The sequence below is a fragment of the Fusarium oxysporum genome, chromosome 1 (genome assembly GCF_000149955.1).
Source record: "Fusarium oxysporum f. sp. lycopersici 4287 chromosome 1, whole genome shotgun sequence".
NCBI classification, from domain to species: Eukaryota; Fungi; Ascomycota; class Sordariomycetes; order Hypocreales; family Nectriaceae; genus Fusarium; species Fusarium oxysporum.
The window spans coordinates 811,781-826,027 of NC_030986.1; the positions used below are offsets into that span (position 1 = coordinate 811,781).

At 48.4% G+C, this 14,247-nt stretch overlaps 6 protein-coding genes across 9 annotated transcripts; 4 read left to right on the forward strand and 2 right to left on the reverse strand.

The window, feature by feature from the left end:
* Positions 1-5: 5 nt before the first annotated feature.
* FOXG_11098 (26S protease regulatory subunit 8) lies at positions 6-1,871 on the forward strand. The gene is made up of 2 exons (XM_018390603.1): positions 6-594; positions 649-1,871. The coding sequence occupies exons 1-2, from the start codon at positions 360-362 to the stop codon at positions 1,581-1,583; spliced, it is 1,170 nt and encodes a 389-aa protein (XP_018249100.1). The 5' UTR covers positions 6-359; the 3' UTR covers positions 1,584-1,871.
* Positions 1,872-3,144: 1,273 nt separating this feature from the next.
* Positions 3,145-3,597, forward strand: FOXG_11099 (uncharacterized protein; the record flags this gene model as incomplete). The annotated part of the gene is made up of 1 exon (XM_018390604.1): positions 3,145-3,597. The coding sequence occupies one exon, from the start codon at positions 3,145-3,147 to the stop codon at positions 3,595-3,597; it is 453 nt and encodes a 150-aa protein (XP_018249101.1).
* A 461-nt stretch (positions 3,598-4,058) lies between these two features.
* Positions 4,059-5,311, reverse strand: FOXG_20453 (uncharacterized protein). The gene has a single exon (XM_018400735.1). The coding sequence runs from the start codon at positions 5,023-5,025 to the stop codon at positions 4,639-4,641; it is 387 nt and encodes a 128-aa protein (XP_018249102.1). The 5' UTR covers positions 5,026-5,311; the 3' UTR covers positions 4,059-4,638.
* A 14-nt stretch (positions 5,312-5,325) lies between these two features.
* Positions 5,326-8,218, reverse strand: FOXG_20454 (uncharacterized protein). Of its 2 annotated transcripts, none has more exons than XM_018400736.1 (2): positions 6,095-8,218; positions 5,326-6,020 (listed from the first exon to the last, which is right to left on the reverse strand). In XM_018400736.1, exons 1-2 carry the CDS (start codon positions 6,221-6,223, stop codon positions 5,826-5,828), a joined length of 324 nt encoding a protein of 107 aa, XP_018249103.1. In that variant the 5' UTR covers positions 6,224-8,218; the 3' UTR covers positions 5,326-5,825. The 2 variants fall into 2 exon arrangements, with proteins under 2 accessions (XP_018249103.1, XP_018249104.1); XM_018400737.1 differs by having other exon boundaries at positions 5,349-7,424; positions 7,493-8,218.
* On the forward strand, positions 7,633-9,249 carry FOXG_20455 (uncharacterized protein). The gene is made up of 2 exons (XM_018400738.1): positions 7,633-9,000; positions 9,160-9,249. Exon 1 carries the CDS (start codon positions 7,771-7,773, stop codon positions 8,161-8,163), a length of 393 nt encoding a protein of 130 aa, XP_018249105.1. The 5' UTR covers positions 7,633-7,770; the 3' UTR covers positions 8,164-9,000; positions 9,160-9,249.
* FOXG_11100 (uncharacterized protein) lies at positions 8,762-14,227 on the forward strand. 3 transcript variants are annotated; one of them, XM_018390605.1, is made up of 3 exons: positions 8,762-9,202; positions 9,513-12,591; positions 12,644-14,227. In XM_018390605.1, exons 2-3 carry the CDS (start codon positions 10,657-10,659, stop codon positions 13,667-13,669), a joined length of 2,961 nt encoding a protein of 986 aa, XP_018249106.1. In that variant the 5' UTR covers positions 8,762-9,202; positions 9,513-10,656; the 3' UTR covers positions 13,670-14,227. The 3 variants fall into 3 exon arrangements, with proteins under 3 accessions (XP_018249106.1, XP_018249107.1, XP_018249108.1); XM_018390606.1 differs by lacking the exon at positions 8,762-9,202 and having other exon boundaries at positions 9,316-10,132; positions 10,189-12,591; XM_018390607.1 differs by lacking the exon at positions 8,762-9,202 and having other exon boundaries at positions 9,316-10,132; positions 10,206-12,591.
* Positions 14,228-14,247: the final 20 nt, after the last annotated feature.

Below are 14,247 nucleotides of genomic sequence, written 5' to 3' on the forward strand. Positions count from 1 at the left end.
AATATGTAATTCTCGGCTGGTTCCATCACAGTGGTCCCAACCGAACCTTCTGTAAAGCTTACCCTACACCCGTAGTCGCCCGGTCGACGGCACAACATAACGCCGACCTTGGATGGCAGCTCCCACCTGCTTGGCCCGTGCACTCATTCGCTCTGGAGGATTACGAGACAAGCTGTAGCCTTGTCATCGAGCTTCAACCTCATCGCAAACCATCACCAACACACCCCCGACACGCATTACTATCTCCGCCTCCACCCCGAACCCGTGAATCTGGCAATTCGTGCCAAAACCTACATATCTACACCCCCGAACAATACTTATCAGCTCGTTTCCCTGACGTCAAGGGAGCTTCGCCAAACATGGCGCTCGACGAGTACTACCACAACAAGATCGAGGCTATGAAGCTTGAGATCCTTAAGGGACAAGCCGCGCTTCGTCGTCTTGAAGCTCAGAGAAATGACTACAACTCCCGCGTGCGATTGTTGAGGGAAGAGCTGGGTCTGTTGCAACAGCCTGGTTCCTATGTCGGAGAAGTCGTCAAGGTCATGAGCACCAAGAAGATTTTGGTCAAAGTCCACCCGGAAGGCAAATATGGTATGCTCATCCAGTTCATCTAGCTTGGAATGCTCAATGCTAACGTTTCTCCAGTGGTCGACGTGTCGGATAGTGTCGATATCGGCAAGCTCACACCAGGAAAGCGAGTCACCCTCCTGTCCGATAGCTACAAACTCGAGAAGATGCTCCCCTCCTCCGTCGACCCTCTGGTCTCTCTCATGATGGTGGAGAAGGTTCCCGACAGCACATACGACATGATTGGTGGTTTGGACCAGCAGATCAAGGAGATCAAGGAAGTTATCGAACTTGGTCTCAAGCACCCCGAGCTTTTCGAGTCTCTTGGAATTGCACAACCCAAGGGTGTCTTGCTATACGGCCCCCCTGGTACTGGAAAGACACTACTGGCACGAGCTGTTGCTCACCACACTGCTTGTAAATTCATCCGAGTGTCAGGCTCCGAACTGGTCCAGAAGTACATTGGTGAGGGTAGTCGCATGGTGCGAGAACTCTTTGTCATGGCCCGAGAGCACGCCCCATCTATCATCTTCATGGATGAAATCGACAGCATTGGTTCCTCACGAGTGGAGGGTTCTTCAGGAGGAGATTCCGAAGTCCAGCGAACTATGCTTGAGTTGCTGAACCAGCTCGATGGTTTCGAACCTACTAAGAACATCAAGGTCATCATGGCCACCAACCGTCTCGACATTCTCGACCCTGCCCTCCTGCGCCCAGGACGTATCGACCGAAAGATCGAGTTCCCCCCGCCCAGCGTCGAGGCCCGAGCGGATATTCTCCGCATTCACAGCCGCAAGATGAACCTCACCCGTGGCATCAACCTCACCAAGATCGCGGAAAAGATGAACGGGTGCTCTGGTGCTGAGCTGAAGGGTGTGTGTACGGAAGCAGGCATGTACGCTCTCCGAGAGCGAAGAGTGCACGTCACACAAGAAGATTTCGAGCTTGCCACAGCAAAGATTCTCAACAAGCACGACGACAAGGAGGTGTCTCTCGGCAAGCTCTGGAAGTGAGAAAACTGCAACAAGGGGCGTTCTTTTATTTATCCATATTCTTGTCGTCTCTGCTGCTGGTTAACCTGCTGGGTTCGCAACAGAGCCTGGTTGTTCATAGATGGGTTGGGTCATGACAGCGGGAGGGGAGTTGTAAGGATAGAAGATTGTACCATAATGGAAACAACGATCTCAACCGACACAAGTATGATCTTTCTAATATGTGAAGTTTGTGCATATATCACAAGTCAGTACATGTGAATGATAGCCACATAATAATCCGGTTGGTTTCTGGGTGAGTTTGACCGGGCAGGGTTCATATGTGACTTTTGAGAGGCCGATGTTTGGGACAGACATAGCATTGATGAAGTCTGTCTGATCTTGATCTTACTGGCCCGTGTCTTGGAACTTGGCTCCTGTGTGTTCCAACTTGAGAGCTGTTGAATACGCTTCTCTTCCTGGTTTGCTTCCAAACACAAAGGTCATCCATGTCAGCTTCAGGATTCTCCTCGACAAGAGCACAGTTGCTTCGGTGGGAATCCAGTGCGGTGACCTCGTCAATCTAAAGAACAGACTTGTGGATAGATATCGTCGACTCAAACTTGAAGTATTGAATATCACGCTTAGAATAAGGGCTTATGATGAGTTTAGGGCTTCATATGGCGAGTTTATGATGATGGAACCTAAGCTCTGGATATACATCCTAACTCTTGTCTAACGTTTATGAGTTTGGCTGGGGCATGTGTATGTATCATGCGCTTTCAATAACAGCCACGGCAGTTTTGTGCAGCAGTTTCGGACTTCCTTCTCCCTTTCATATGATCTCAGACTGCATGTCAGTCGGATCACCCTTGGTTCAACCGTCATCGCCGTAAGCCATGTGCTTTGTCCCCGGCATGGTGAGGCTGCCGCGATGCTGGAGGGAGGAGGGTTTCGACTCGTAAGCGAGCTCCTGGACGACGTACAAGATCAGCTTGAAGTCATGGATATAAAGATATGTGAGGTGAGATTGGTACCTAATAGTATGGTATTGGTGCGTCTGAATAAGATCGAAATTCTAGTGGTAGTATCTGCGTCGCTCTCGTATTGTAAATGGTCTTTTGACAGCGCCTGATGTTGGTATTGTGATACAAGTAAGTAAATGAAGGAATACTGACATGGCTTGCCAGGTAGGCACAGTCGAAGATGCACGAGAGGTGATAGGAAGATCAACGGAAAAGTCGACGATACATGAGAGAGATGAATGTGAAGAGAGATGGATCCTAGAATTGAAGAATGATACCGAGAGATAACAGATAATAGCTATAGACATAAAACAAAGGGACGTTGATAGAGAAAATCTTTAGTACCTGGGTACCTAATTTACGCAGGGCTATGATTCACTGCGCACCAGTGTTGACATAACCGCCCTTTCGTTCCTTGAATCACTGACTCTCTCCATCTCTCTCCCGTATGAGTTATAAATCTAACAACAGATTGAAAGCATTCTTCATCCTCCTTAATCACTCCACCATCCTTTAATTCTTTAACTTACCACCGAATAGCCCATTTGACCTACATCATCGTCCGTGACTCTTTGACGATGTCCAGCCCATCCAAAGACGAGGCCGGGCTGAACACGCCCCCCAAGAACAACAGCATCGAGAACATTGCACCCAAAATTGATGCAATCTTGGACGCCGGTCAGAAGGTAGAAGCCCCAAAGCCACTGGAACAGGGGAACACAGTTCCTAACCGGGTGACACTCCCATATCGAGGACGACTGAAGCGGCACGGAAGCACGCAGGCGTCTCAGGCATCTCCACAGCCCAAGCGACCACGAAGACTTCAAATTCCTGTGACTGCAGCTGCTCTCCGAGAGGCCCATAAAGTGATAGAAGAGCTTGTCGAACAGGAAGTCCGTATTGTTCAGGGACTTTGGGACGAGGGTGAATGGGATCATCTTGAGAAGAGTTCCAAGGCTGAAGCCTTCCGCGACCCAAGGCGAGAAAATGAAAAGAAGCACATGAAACATCACCAGGAAACAAAGACGTAGGAGCTGACTGTGGGAACGCCGGAAGACGTCGAAGAGAAGAATCAGACAGATGATGCGGTGCCCCCCGAAACCGACGATATCCTCGATTTCAACATCAACATCTGCACTCGCCGAATCACGAGTGGTTCCGTTAGCATCCCAGATGTCGATAAAAAGATTGAATGGAAGAACTAACTATTCATTAGGTAACTCTGATCTCGCAGAAAGAAACATGGTACCAGTTGCGAAAACTGATACAAAGAGATGAACGCCAACGACCTCATCGCCTGATTCCACAGTGAGGAAGATGGCGATAACGACGGCAGAATGGATGGCAGGCATGGCAGTGATTTGGATTTTGCGACGGGATGTACGGTGCATGTTTCCTGAATAGCATATGAACAAGTCGGCACCACTGTTCAGTCACTCAACGGCTAGATCTGACATGTAAATAGAGCTTACGTTCAGTACTAATACACCACGGGTTGAGTGAGTGATTTTCAATTGACAAGGTGGTGAAGCTTTGAAGACACATCAAATTGAGAGAATAGTTGTAAATGTATACTGTCGATATTCATGATCCTGATAAGCGACGCCGAGCATTATCGATGTTCAAGAAGTCTGTATCTCAGGTTGAGGAGAAGAATCAAGCAGAGCAGCTAGCAATGATTATTTCGTCCACCTTGGATGAAAGCGACAAGGCTATTCTCATATCGGCCATGGAAGGGGTGTCAGATAGAGCTTGCGAGCGCCTAGAAACACAGACGAGGCTGGTGTGTAGCTTGGTCGTTGTTGGTATCTTCAGTAACACAGCTTCCAATCCCAAATACCTAGGAGCCAAGTAGATAATCCTTTTGGTTTGGCCATCATCGAGTCAACGACGAGAAGCGACAGGCATCATCGGGAGAGGCAAAGCAAAGTCGCCTACGAGTACTGACACTGAGCTCTCCAAGTTGTCACCCTATCACTGAACCTGGTTGCAAGAATAAAAGGAGAATGTGCACATATATCCTTATGATGAGTTTATGCAACCCAGGCCTAAGCTTAGGGTTAGGTCCTAGATTATGATAAATTTGGTAGGTTTATGATGATGTGGTCTAAGAATTGCTCTCTTGTTGCACCAGTTGGTGGATGAGAGTCAACTTTTGCTCGCCCTTGCATCAACAAAACGGTGATTTCTGAAACCGCATACGGTGAATACGATAAACAGCTCATAACATCATGCGAATTGTCTCGAATAGCATCAGCTGGCCGATTGACTTTTCCCCAGTAGTCGCATGCCCTTGCGTCGGAGCCATCGCTCCGCTGACATCTGAGACATGGATCGCGTGTAAGTCTTAGTTTAGCCAAGGTACGATTTTCAGGGAAAAGCGAGGTTGGAAGCAAAAAAAAAGTCAGCAGATGATGAGACCTGGCTAAAGAGTCATGCTGGGAAAAGGTATTTGCCATGGTGCGAGGGGCAGCTTTAGAGATATGTTTCAGATTTGCACTTTGGAGTTGTTGGTGGAGGTGAGTTACTGCGTTTGTGGCTTGAGCTTATTACTGTGTGGTTGGTTTGACGACTCATGAGGGAAGCAGTTCTTGTCAGCAAGCTTTCAGCTCAGTATCGGATGTGACTTGTCGACCAAGAGGATATGGAGTATGCTTGAACCATCGCTCAGGAACTCGGGCTCACATTGCCAACAACAAAAACACGGACCTTCAGCTTTCAGCAGGAACTGATGGGATCATTCAGATGACAAAACCTGGAGATATGCAAAACATGATATGACGTGAAGGCTTCGTATATGATGTTGAGTTTAGGCGTCTTACGGCTAGTTTATGACCCTAAAGCTCAAGGTTTGGGTCCCTGATCTTAATCCTCATTGAAGTTATGTAAATATACTCATAGTTAGGCATATAATTACATGAATTCTATGGAGACTAACCACCATTCCCTTGTTTTGCTGTACTATTGAGTCTCCCTACATGTCAGTGGCCAGCCATGGCGTTTTTAATCCTTCAAAACGTTCAAACTAACGATCAAGACGTGTCGTTCCGTCCCACTTGAGCTCTATCAGACGCCGCTCGGGCGCCCCGACAACTGCCAGAGTTTCAAGAGCTCGAGTCGCGTGTCACGCTAAACAGATTCATGCTCGAGTCTAGAACAGCAATCGAAGCTTGGTATTCCCATTAAAAACAGGTATTTCCAGCGCACGTGTATAAGTGCTTTGGCCAGCTGATAGCTCTACCGGTGAGGCCCGATGCTTTTATTTTGCGATCAAGATGAGGATGACTGTTTGGGCATTTGATATGAGTTGATTCTCTGGCGGTGACAAGGATCGAGGATTGAGGGCTTGGGGTTGAATCGTGATCTTGATATGTATGTGTTTTTGGTGATGTACTTGTGACGGACTATCGAGTAGGTGGTTACGAGTCAGTTGGTCATCGGTGATGTAGTGACTCTGACGGGCCGAATTAGCTCTGGACCAGACAGGAACAAAGTGTACGATATAGACTAGCTTCTTCGAAAACATACAAGCTCAAATGTATAATCGTAGCATAGTATCGGAACAGTCCCTATATTGGATAGCTCTGCAATAGCTTTGGCGTGAATGACGCTGGACAACTGGGACTCGGACTGAGCACTCAAAACGGTACAAATCATTCACAACAGTCCACCATGACGTCTCTCATAAACATACGAAAAGTATCAACCACAGAACAATATCATTCGGAGTGATTCTGTCCTCCCTGATTTTGAAGAACAAAGACTAAGGCCAGGGTACCACCCATCTCGAGGTTATTCAACCAGTCGGAACAGAGAAACCTCAACTCCCACATCCCACCCGAGTGGCTACCAAAGAGGCCATGTAATCAATTAAAACTGCAGTTATTCTTCCTGCCTTATTTAGAAACCAAACTGCCTCGTGTCAACACCGTCTTGCATGATCGACATGCCTGGACGCATCGACGGCAGGGATACTATGTCTTGACAGAACCACAACTGATTATCGACAATGATAATTTCCATAAGAAAGAGGCTCATCGCAAGTCGACGATGTCATACCCTGTGTCTAGAACACACTGGCTTGTGCGTTGTTGCTCAGCTGAAGCACAGCCTGAGCATCGAGAACGGTCCATCATACGTCACTGAGGTAGCATAGACCTCTATTGCACAAGGCGCACAAGGCGTTCGGGACTCAGTCAGACTTCAGTGGATCTTTCGATATCCATTTCCCGTGGGAACGATTCTGCAGGTTTGTTGAACATGGCAAACTGTCAAAGTGGGATAAATCTAGTTCTGTCAGGCATCTCCTGGCTAAAACAACAGTTTGTTGTCAGTCTCGTGCCCCTCCCGCCCAAGATGCTAAAGCTCAGAAATTCAAGGGTCCGCCTTGCTTCGATGAGGCTAGTACTGTAAGGCGGCGTCTCGCTGGCACACAGCCTTGGCTGAAGTTGGAAATCAACACCATGTTTCCGCGAACAACTAGCGGTAAGCGATTAAAGTTTCGATTCCTACTCGAACAGTTCCACTTTGAGAGTATTTTGTCTGCAAAGACTTGAGTGAGATTGTTTTCGCCTTGGTCCTTTCAAGATTGAGGCCATGCTGTTGGGTCTTTGTTTAGAATAATCGCAAGCGCCGCTGATGAATTGCTCTACTCGCGTGCAACCCTAGTTGAAGTGTTGATTTGACAAATCTATCCGTTATGGAGGGGATGATCTCAGGGTCCAGGCCCTTCGATGTGGATTGAAGCAAAGACGTGACGGTGAGAAAGATGTCTGATGTCTGAGGCTTCCATCTGCAAGGGTGTGCTCTTAGCGTCCGTTGGATGCCCTAATCAGGAACCGTAAGGAAACGGCAGCTACTGTATTCTCGCAGGGCTTGGTTAATAATCGAGGCTTGTTAAGCTTCGGCCGGTGGAATATGGAATACCGAAAAGCTGGATAGCTTCGTCCGCGACTCGGACAAGGGCGTCGGAGTGACATGCACCAGACAATCCTCGCATAAGCCCGAGCACCCTGCTTATAATTGAGCATTACGTTTCTGATATTTGTGTCAAGCTTTGCCTTAGTCTAAGCAGCGGTCCCTGAAATCATCTCGCAACAAGGGAGAGAGCATGAGCGAGACAGCCTTGAAACAAAATCATCGACACAAGATCAAATCGCTTAGCGGAGAGGCAGCCTTTTCTTGACATTAGCCGAAGCCGGGATATGGCATGGTTCCGATTCAGCTTTTGCCTTTGGGCGGATGGCTTTTCAGCTGAAACTCCGTTACTGGGCGGGCTATCAAGACGTTATAACAGTATCAAAACGGTGAGCGTAAGTGGGATGGTTGCTCAACTTCTCATCAACTACGTCATGCCGCAGCATTTAATTTCGTACAGACCTGGTCGAGACTCGGCATCAGACTTTACGACCGTTGACGCGAGATCTGAACACGCATTCTCCAGAGCTGAAGGCACAAAACAAACCATGATTCGCAACAGATTCGTTCTAGACTCTATCGACCTTTTCAGACGGAGGTTGGCAAATGTCAAAATGGGCAGAGAACGAAATGGCGGACATAAATCAATGGATACGCTGGAAAAAGAAGCAAAAAACTAATGCGGACCAGTGACGTTGACGACGGCGCCACGCGGATTTCTGGTTGGTTCAAGCCAGACCAACAGATGCACACACGCCCCCATGCCCGTTCCATTATTTCTTTCCAGGTGGGGACCCTTGACGCTGCAATGACGATATAGTCAGGGGGAAGACTCGAGAGACGGTGACCGATTCGAGAGAGAGGGGGGAGGATGAATATCAGCGGGGGATGAAAGTATGAAAATGATCTGGATCATCGTGGGACAGGGGAAAGAGATGATGGAATCTGCACGTTCGAATGAACTTTCTTATAGTGCTGAGTTGTAAGAACACGAGAGAGAGATATTTGTAGTGGTTGAAGCTTGGGTAATAAGCTTCAATAATACCTATTCTATCAGGCCAGTCAGGCTAGTACCTGCAGTTGCTACTACATTGTTAATAGAAAGAGTTTGATACCTTGAATCAATTATATTGTACCTGTCAGAGTTTATCACCTGAAGCTATACTGAACCTCATTGTCCTGAACTATTGGCCGGGTTGTACGAAATCTCCTCAACCTCCACCGCCAGAAACTACCAAAAGATCAACCAAACATCTCAACAAGTAAGGACAAGCGCACAATTGCGAATTCAATGATCTTCAAGGGTCCTTCTGTCCACCTGCACGAACAGCACCAGAAACAAAAAACCACACACACTCTCTCCGGACCAGTGTCTCTTCCTCCCCTCTTCTGCAGAAGCAAGCGTCCATTCGCTTGGATGATCTTTACTACACGCGACCACCCCTAACCCCAACGACCGTTCTCACCGGGAGCTGTTTCTGCAGTATTATCCAGAACTGCTTGTATCTATTCAACTGGTTGGTTCTTCTCTCTTTTGCACCACCCACACAGTTCTAGTCGAAACATGCCACTATGAGATCGTCGGTTCAGCAAGAGAATGCACAGGAGAAAAGAGGACCCTTTGGAGTTGTCAGTGTCTAGGAGTGTTTATGCACTGACATGTAGGTGTACGGTAGCCATGATCGACGTCGGTGACTGTAACCAGACTAAAAAGCTTAGGTAGGCTACTGCAGCGATATGCCTCTTCGTGACTTTTTTTTCCTCATGTCTTTTTTTTTTTTTTTTTTTTTTTTTTTTTTTTTATTCTCTTTCAGCCTTTTAGAGTTTCAGGGTAAACAGGTCCCTTCTTGCATTCAGCCCTGGCAAGAATCTGGTGATAACTTCTATCTTATCGTATAATCGAACGATTTGGCTGCGAGTTTTCCAGGTTTTGACTGATGCAGGATTGCTTTGCTTCTTTTCTGTACCGTCCGTTTTCTCGTCCCCACAGAGGACTCACCCCACTTGCAACGCTGACGCACGAGGACAGGCGATACGGTAGGTTGCAGGGGACGTTACGGTAGGATTTGGGTACGTACAGCTGGGAACCGTATTCATCTTGACAGCTGCAGGTTTGGATTACAAACCTGTATCCTCGGACATTATGAACGCCACGAATGCGAACAGCGAGCGGCTACATAGTATTTCTAATATAGGAGAGTCAGGATAGTCTATGAATTTCTAAAGTCTAATAAGTATTATCTAAGAAGGCAAACCAGAATAAATATTTCTTTCCGTTCTATCACCCATTTTGGCTGTTGATTGTCCTCTCTGATCCTCCTTTCTCCACCGCACGTCATCGTCCGCGAGACGCCACCGTCGCCTTCCCACTGACCCTGACGGTAACGGCGTTCTTTTAACCACTGGCCGTGTGTGAGTGTGTGTACCCATAAACTTGTTGCCACCGTTCATCACCATTTCGAGCACTGCAGGCTGCATTTGTTCTTGTGAACGCCCTGTACGTGTGTTACTGCAATGCAACACGCCTTTTCTGCTGTGCTCCCTGAACTCTTCTCAACTCTTCTCAGCTCAACCGCATCTCTTTGCTTCTTCTTCTACACCGACTGGCACTAAAAGTCTGGGGTCGTTCGTTGGAGCACCATCAGTAACGTACGTCAGGACCCTTCGAATCTGAAATTCGGCTACCGTCTAATTTACTGTCATAGCCTCTGACCTCCCCTAGGTTTTAGGCCCATCACCCCCTGACCCCTACCAGTGGTGACACCCCCCAGCCCAGGGCCCCTCACCCCCCTTCTTGGCTTGTTTCCAAGTCTTCCAGGGATCGGATTGATAGACCCCACCAACTGCCCGCTTCTCTTCTTGACCTAGCCTAGCCTAAAGGAAGAGGGTAGCCTTCGTTCATCCATTCATTCATCTTTATCTCTGGTGCATTTGCATTTCTTAAACTACCTTGCCTTGCCTTACTCACTCCCGCACTACACCACACTACAACTACACTCGCACTCACCCTTCTCGGTCCTAGGTCCCCTTGCCCCCCCGAGACCCTTATTTAGCTGAAGCTAGACTTGCTGCTACTATTCTCGATATAACCAACTCCAGGTCCCCTTCTTCCCAATCCATTACTCACTCACTCACTCACTTAATCTAATTCTCGACCTCTTCACCATGGCTTTATGAGCCTCGCTCAGCCTCTCTTTACCCCTGCGTCTCCAGAGATGACGTCGACTACCCCGATCACCGCCTTCGCTATGCATGATTCCAGGACTGGCGATCGGACGCCATTACACTATACAATGAAGACGCCTGCACGACACTCTCCCGGCGGACAGTCTCATTCTAATAATATTTCCCACTCACGATCTAATTCGTATAACATCAACCACTCCCATTCTCACTCTCAAACACTTCGACCAACTAAGCCAACAAAATCATCGACTCCTCTCGCCTCTCCCCGGATGCCATACTCGGTCGGCCAGAATCACCCTCCGCCCAAGCTTTCGCCTCGTGTGGTCTCTGACAACAGATCACCAAGTCCTAACTATTTTGGCCTCATCGTCGAATCGGCCAATGAACGTGGAGATTCCTCCTCAGGGCTTCCTAACGAGAATTGGAGCCCTTCATCATCAGTAAAATCCTTCCAGGCTGCGATTCCCAAACAGGTCCCTCTTGATGCCAATCCCGAGTTCGAGGCCTTCAAGAGACAGGCTGACTTCAACCGGGGCAAGTCGTTTGCTCTCTCCACCAGTCACTATGCTCAGCCGTCAGTGACATCAAATGGAGTTGCACCTGTGCGCCCTCGACCTCCCAGATGGCACACCCATGGAAGTGACATTGGCGGCCCATCGCCCTTTGGCCGTGGCTTGAGCTCTGCTAATGTTCGACCAGCCAGCCGAATGGATGTGGACCAGGATAGCCTAGGAGACTCGGCCTATGTGTCATCAGACTCGAAGCGTAACTCCGAATCATCTCTCTACGGCCATGTTCCAGCTCTAAACATGCCCCGATTCGACTCCCCGCTGCCAATGGACCCTCCACAGCAAAGAACGAGTCTAACTCGATCTGAAGATCGCGACCCTCGGCTATCTGTAATGGAACATCGCCCCGATCCTCCTGATGCTCGAGATATTAGACGCTCTGCAACAGTACCAGCAACTCTGGAGCCCGGACAGCCTCACATGATCACAGGCCAACAACTACGGGATATTCTTCATAGTGTGAAGCCGGAAAGACTGCTTATTCTTGACCTTCGATCATCACAGAACTACGCACAGTCCAGAATTCAAGGTGCTCTCAACCTTTGCATACCCACTACACTTCTTAAGCGAGCCACCTTCAACATTCAGAAACTCAAGCAGACTTTCCAGACTAGCTCTGACTCGGAGAAGTTCTCTACTTGGCAGGACACTGACTACATCGTTGTTTATGATGCTCACGCCTCTGACAAGCGCGATGCTATTACCGCTCAGAACATGATCAAGAAGTTCACGAGTGAGGGGTACACTGGTGGCACCTGTATCCTGAAGGGTGGCTTCAACTCTTTCCAGGAGAACTTCCCCGACATGGTCGATCACCAATCGGCAACTGGATCTCCTGGAAAACCCGGTCCTGGTCATGGAGGAATTGCACCTGTCATCGGCGGAGTCATGCTTCCCAATGCCAGCAACGACGTCAACCCGTTCTTCTCCAACATTCGCCAGAACATGGACTTGGCTGATGGTGTTGGCCAATTGGATGTATCACGACCTTCAGCCCTTGACTCACCCTCTCTCCCGCGCTGGCTACGAGAGGCCGCCGCGAAGCCTGACCACGGAAAGAAGGTTTCGGACAAGTTCCTGCATATCGAGGTTGATGAGCAGTCTCGTATGAAGGCGGCATATGCGGCTTTCAACCCTCAGAACAAGGATAAGCGGAGCCAGGTGCAGCTCTGTGGTGTTGAGAAGGGAGTCAAGAATCGATACAAAGATATCTTGCCTTTCGAGCATGCTCGAGTGAAGTTGCAAGAGAAGCCTGAAGGTTCATGTGATTACATCAACGCAAGCCATCTCAAAGCTTCCCGAAGCAACAAGCAGTACATCGCCACTCAGGGACCGCTCCCCGCCACTTTCGAGGTATGTTTGTAAGCCACTTACACTATGCGAAAATTGACTAACGTCTATTCAGGACTTTTGGTCTGTCATTTGGCAGCAAGATGTGCGTGTAGTCGTCATGTTGACTGCAGAATCTGAAGGCGGGCAGCTCAAGTGTCATCCCTACTGGAAGGGCAGAGACTTTGGAGCCATTAGACTGAAGCTTCTGTCCGAAAAGAAGGTGTCTCTTGACATCGACAAGCATAGGTCCGATTCCCATCACACGCCATCAGCTTCGGCCAGCGAACAGGGACGCAAGCGTGCAAACACCACGACAACATTCGAGTCCTCGACACCTACACCGAGACCAACTCAAGGCCTCGCAGAGACACCCTACGTAATTGTCCGCAAGTTTGCACTCTCTCATACCGCTCATCCTTTTGCGCCCATTCGAGAGATTACTCATTTGCACTTCCCGTCATGGCCTGACTTTGGTACACCTGCACAGCCATCGCACCTGTTGGCGCTGGTTGAGCTGGCCAATGTCATGCAACGTTCTGCCCTCCCTGTTGAGACTTCTTCGGTTGTGGGATCCAAGATTACGTCACTTGAGTCACTTCCAATTACATGGTACGATGAGCCCGAGGCCGATTCTCGAGCACGACCAATGCTGGTACACTGTTCCGCTGGATGTGGTCGTACTGGGACATTCTGCACTGTCGACAGTGTTATTGATATGTTGAAGCGTCAGCGACAGGCCAAGATGGATTCGGTACGATCTCGTGATCATGACGGAGATGTCAACATGGGCGAGAACGGGGACATGTCACCCCGCTCTACCAAGCACTTTAACTTTTTTACCCCTGGTCAAAGATCCAACATGGAGCGAAAGGTAGCTCGAGGCGGCGCAAACATCAACATCGACTGGTTATACGACGATAGCGTGGATCTCATCCAGAAGACGGTGGAGGATTTCCGAGAGCAACGACTCAGCATGGTGCAGAGCCTGCGACAGTATGTTCTCTGCTATGAGACAGTCCTCGAATGGGTAACGAGGATGAACGAGCGAGCGTCAAGCGCTCCAAACGGACGACTACGAAGTGGCAGCCTTCGCCACTAGAACCAGGATGCATCACGAATAAGTAACGGTTATTATGGAGCACACTTGCATAGGGCACATGGAATAATGCAACAAACGGAAACTGGATGGATGGTACAGGCGTTTAATGGTACAGCTGCGTATGATTCTATAAGGAGGCTAGCACAGCGAGCATGCAATGCTTATGAAAGAGACATTATAAAAAATCAACGTTGAGGGGGACCTTGGTTTGATACTTACTATGAGTAGGATTGGTTCTTAGGGTTTTCTGTATAGTAGAACAAAAAGGTATGATGGAAGGGGAACGGAGCAACCTTGGAATCATTGGACTTGCATAGTAGGATCATGAAAGGCTACATTGCGTGTGCGATTACCATTGCGAGAAATTCGTTTATGTGAGATGTATGATAACAGAATAGGTCAAGTTAATTTGTAGTAAAATAACTTATACTATGGTCCTGAGGATATGGAGCCACGTCTGGATATATCACATATTATCGTGGAGCTATGTTAGCCCATCAATACAACAACAATAGAGAATGTTGTTATTCCAAATATATCGATTTTCCAATTGGCCCTTGTATCTATCACGCGAGATG

Coding starts and splice junctions, on each gene's coding strand:
- FOXG_20453 (XM_018400735.1), bottom strand. CDS start 5,025: ATGGCAAATACCTTTTCCCAGCATGACTCTTTAGCCAGGTCTCATCAT.
- FOXG_20455 (XM_018400738.1), top strand. CDS start 7,771: ATGGCATGGTTCCGATTCAGCTTTTGCCTTTGGGCGGATGGCTTTTCA.
- FOXG_20454 (XM_018400736.1), bottom strand. CDS start 6,223: ATGATTTGTACCGTTTTGAGTGCTCAGTCCGAGTCCCAGTTGTCCAGC. Junction 6,021..6,094: donor ACGATTATACATTTGAGCTT/GTATGTTTTCGA, acceptor TCGGCCCGTCAG/AGTCACTACATCACCGATGA.
- FOXG_11098 (XM_018390603.1), top strand. CDS start 360: ATGGCGCTCGACGAGTACTACCACAACAAGATCGAGGCTATGAAGCTT. Junction 595..648: donor CCACCCGGAAGGCAAATATG/GTATGCTCATCC, acceptor ACGTTTCTCCAG/TGGTCGACGTGTCGGATAGT.
- FOXG_11100 (XM_018390605.1), top strand. CDS start 10,657: ATGAGCCTCGCTCAGCCTCTCTTTACCCCTGCGTCTCCAGAGATGACG. Junction 12,592..12,643: donor CGCTCCCCGCCACTTTCGAG/GTATGTTTGTAA, acceptor ACGTCTATTCAG/GACTTTTGGTCTGTCATTTG.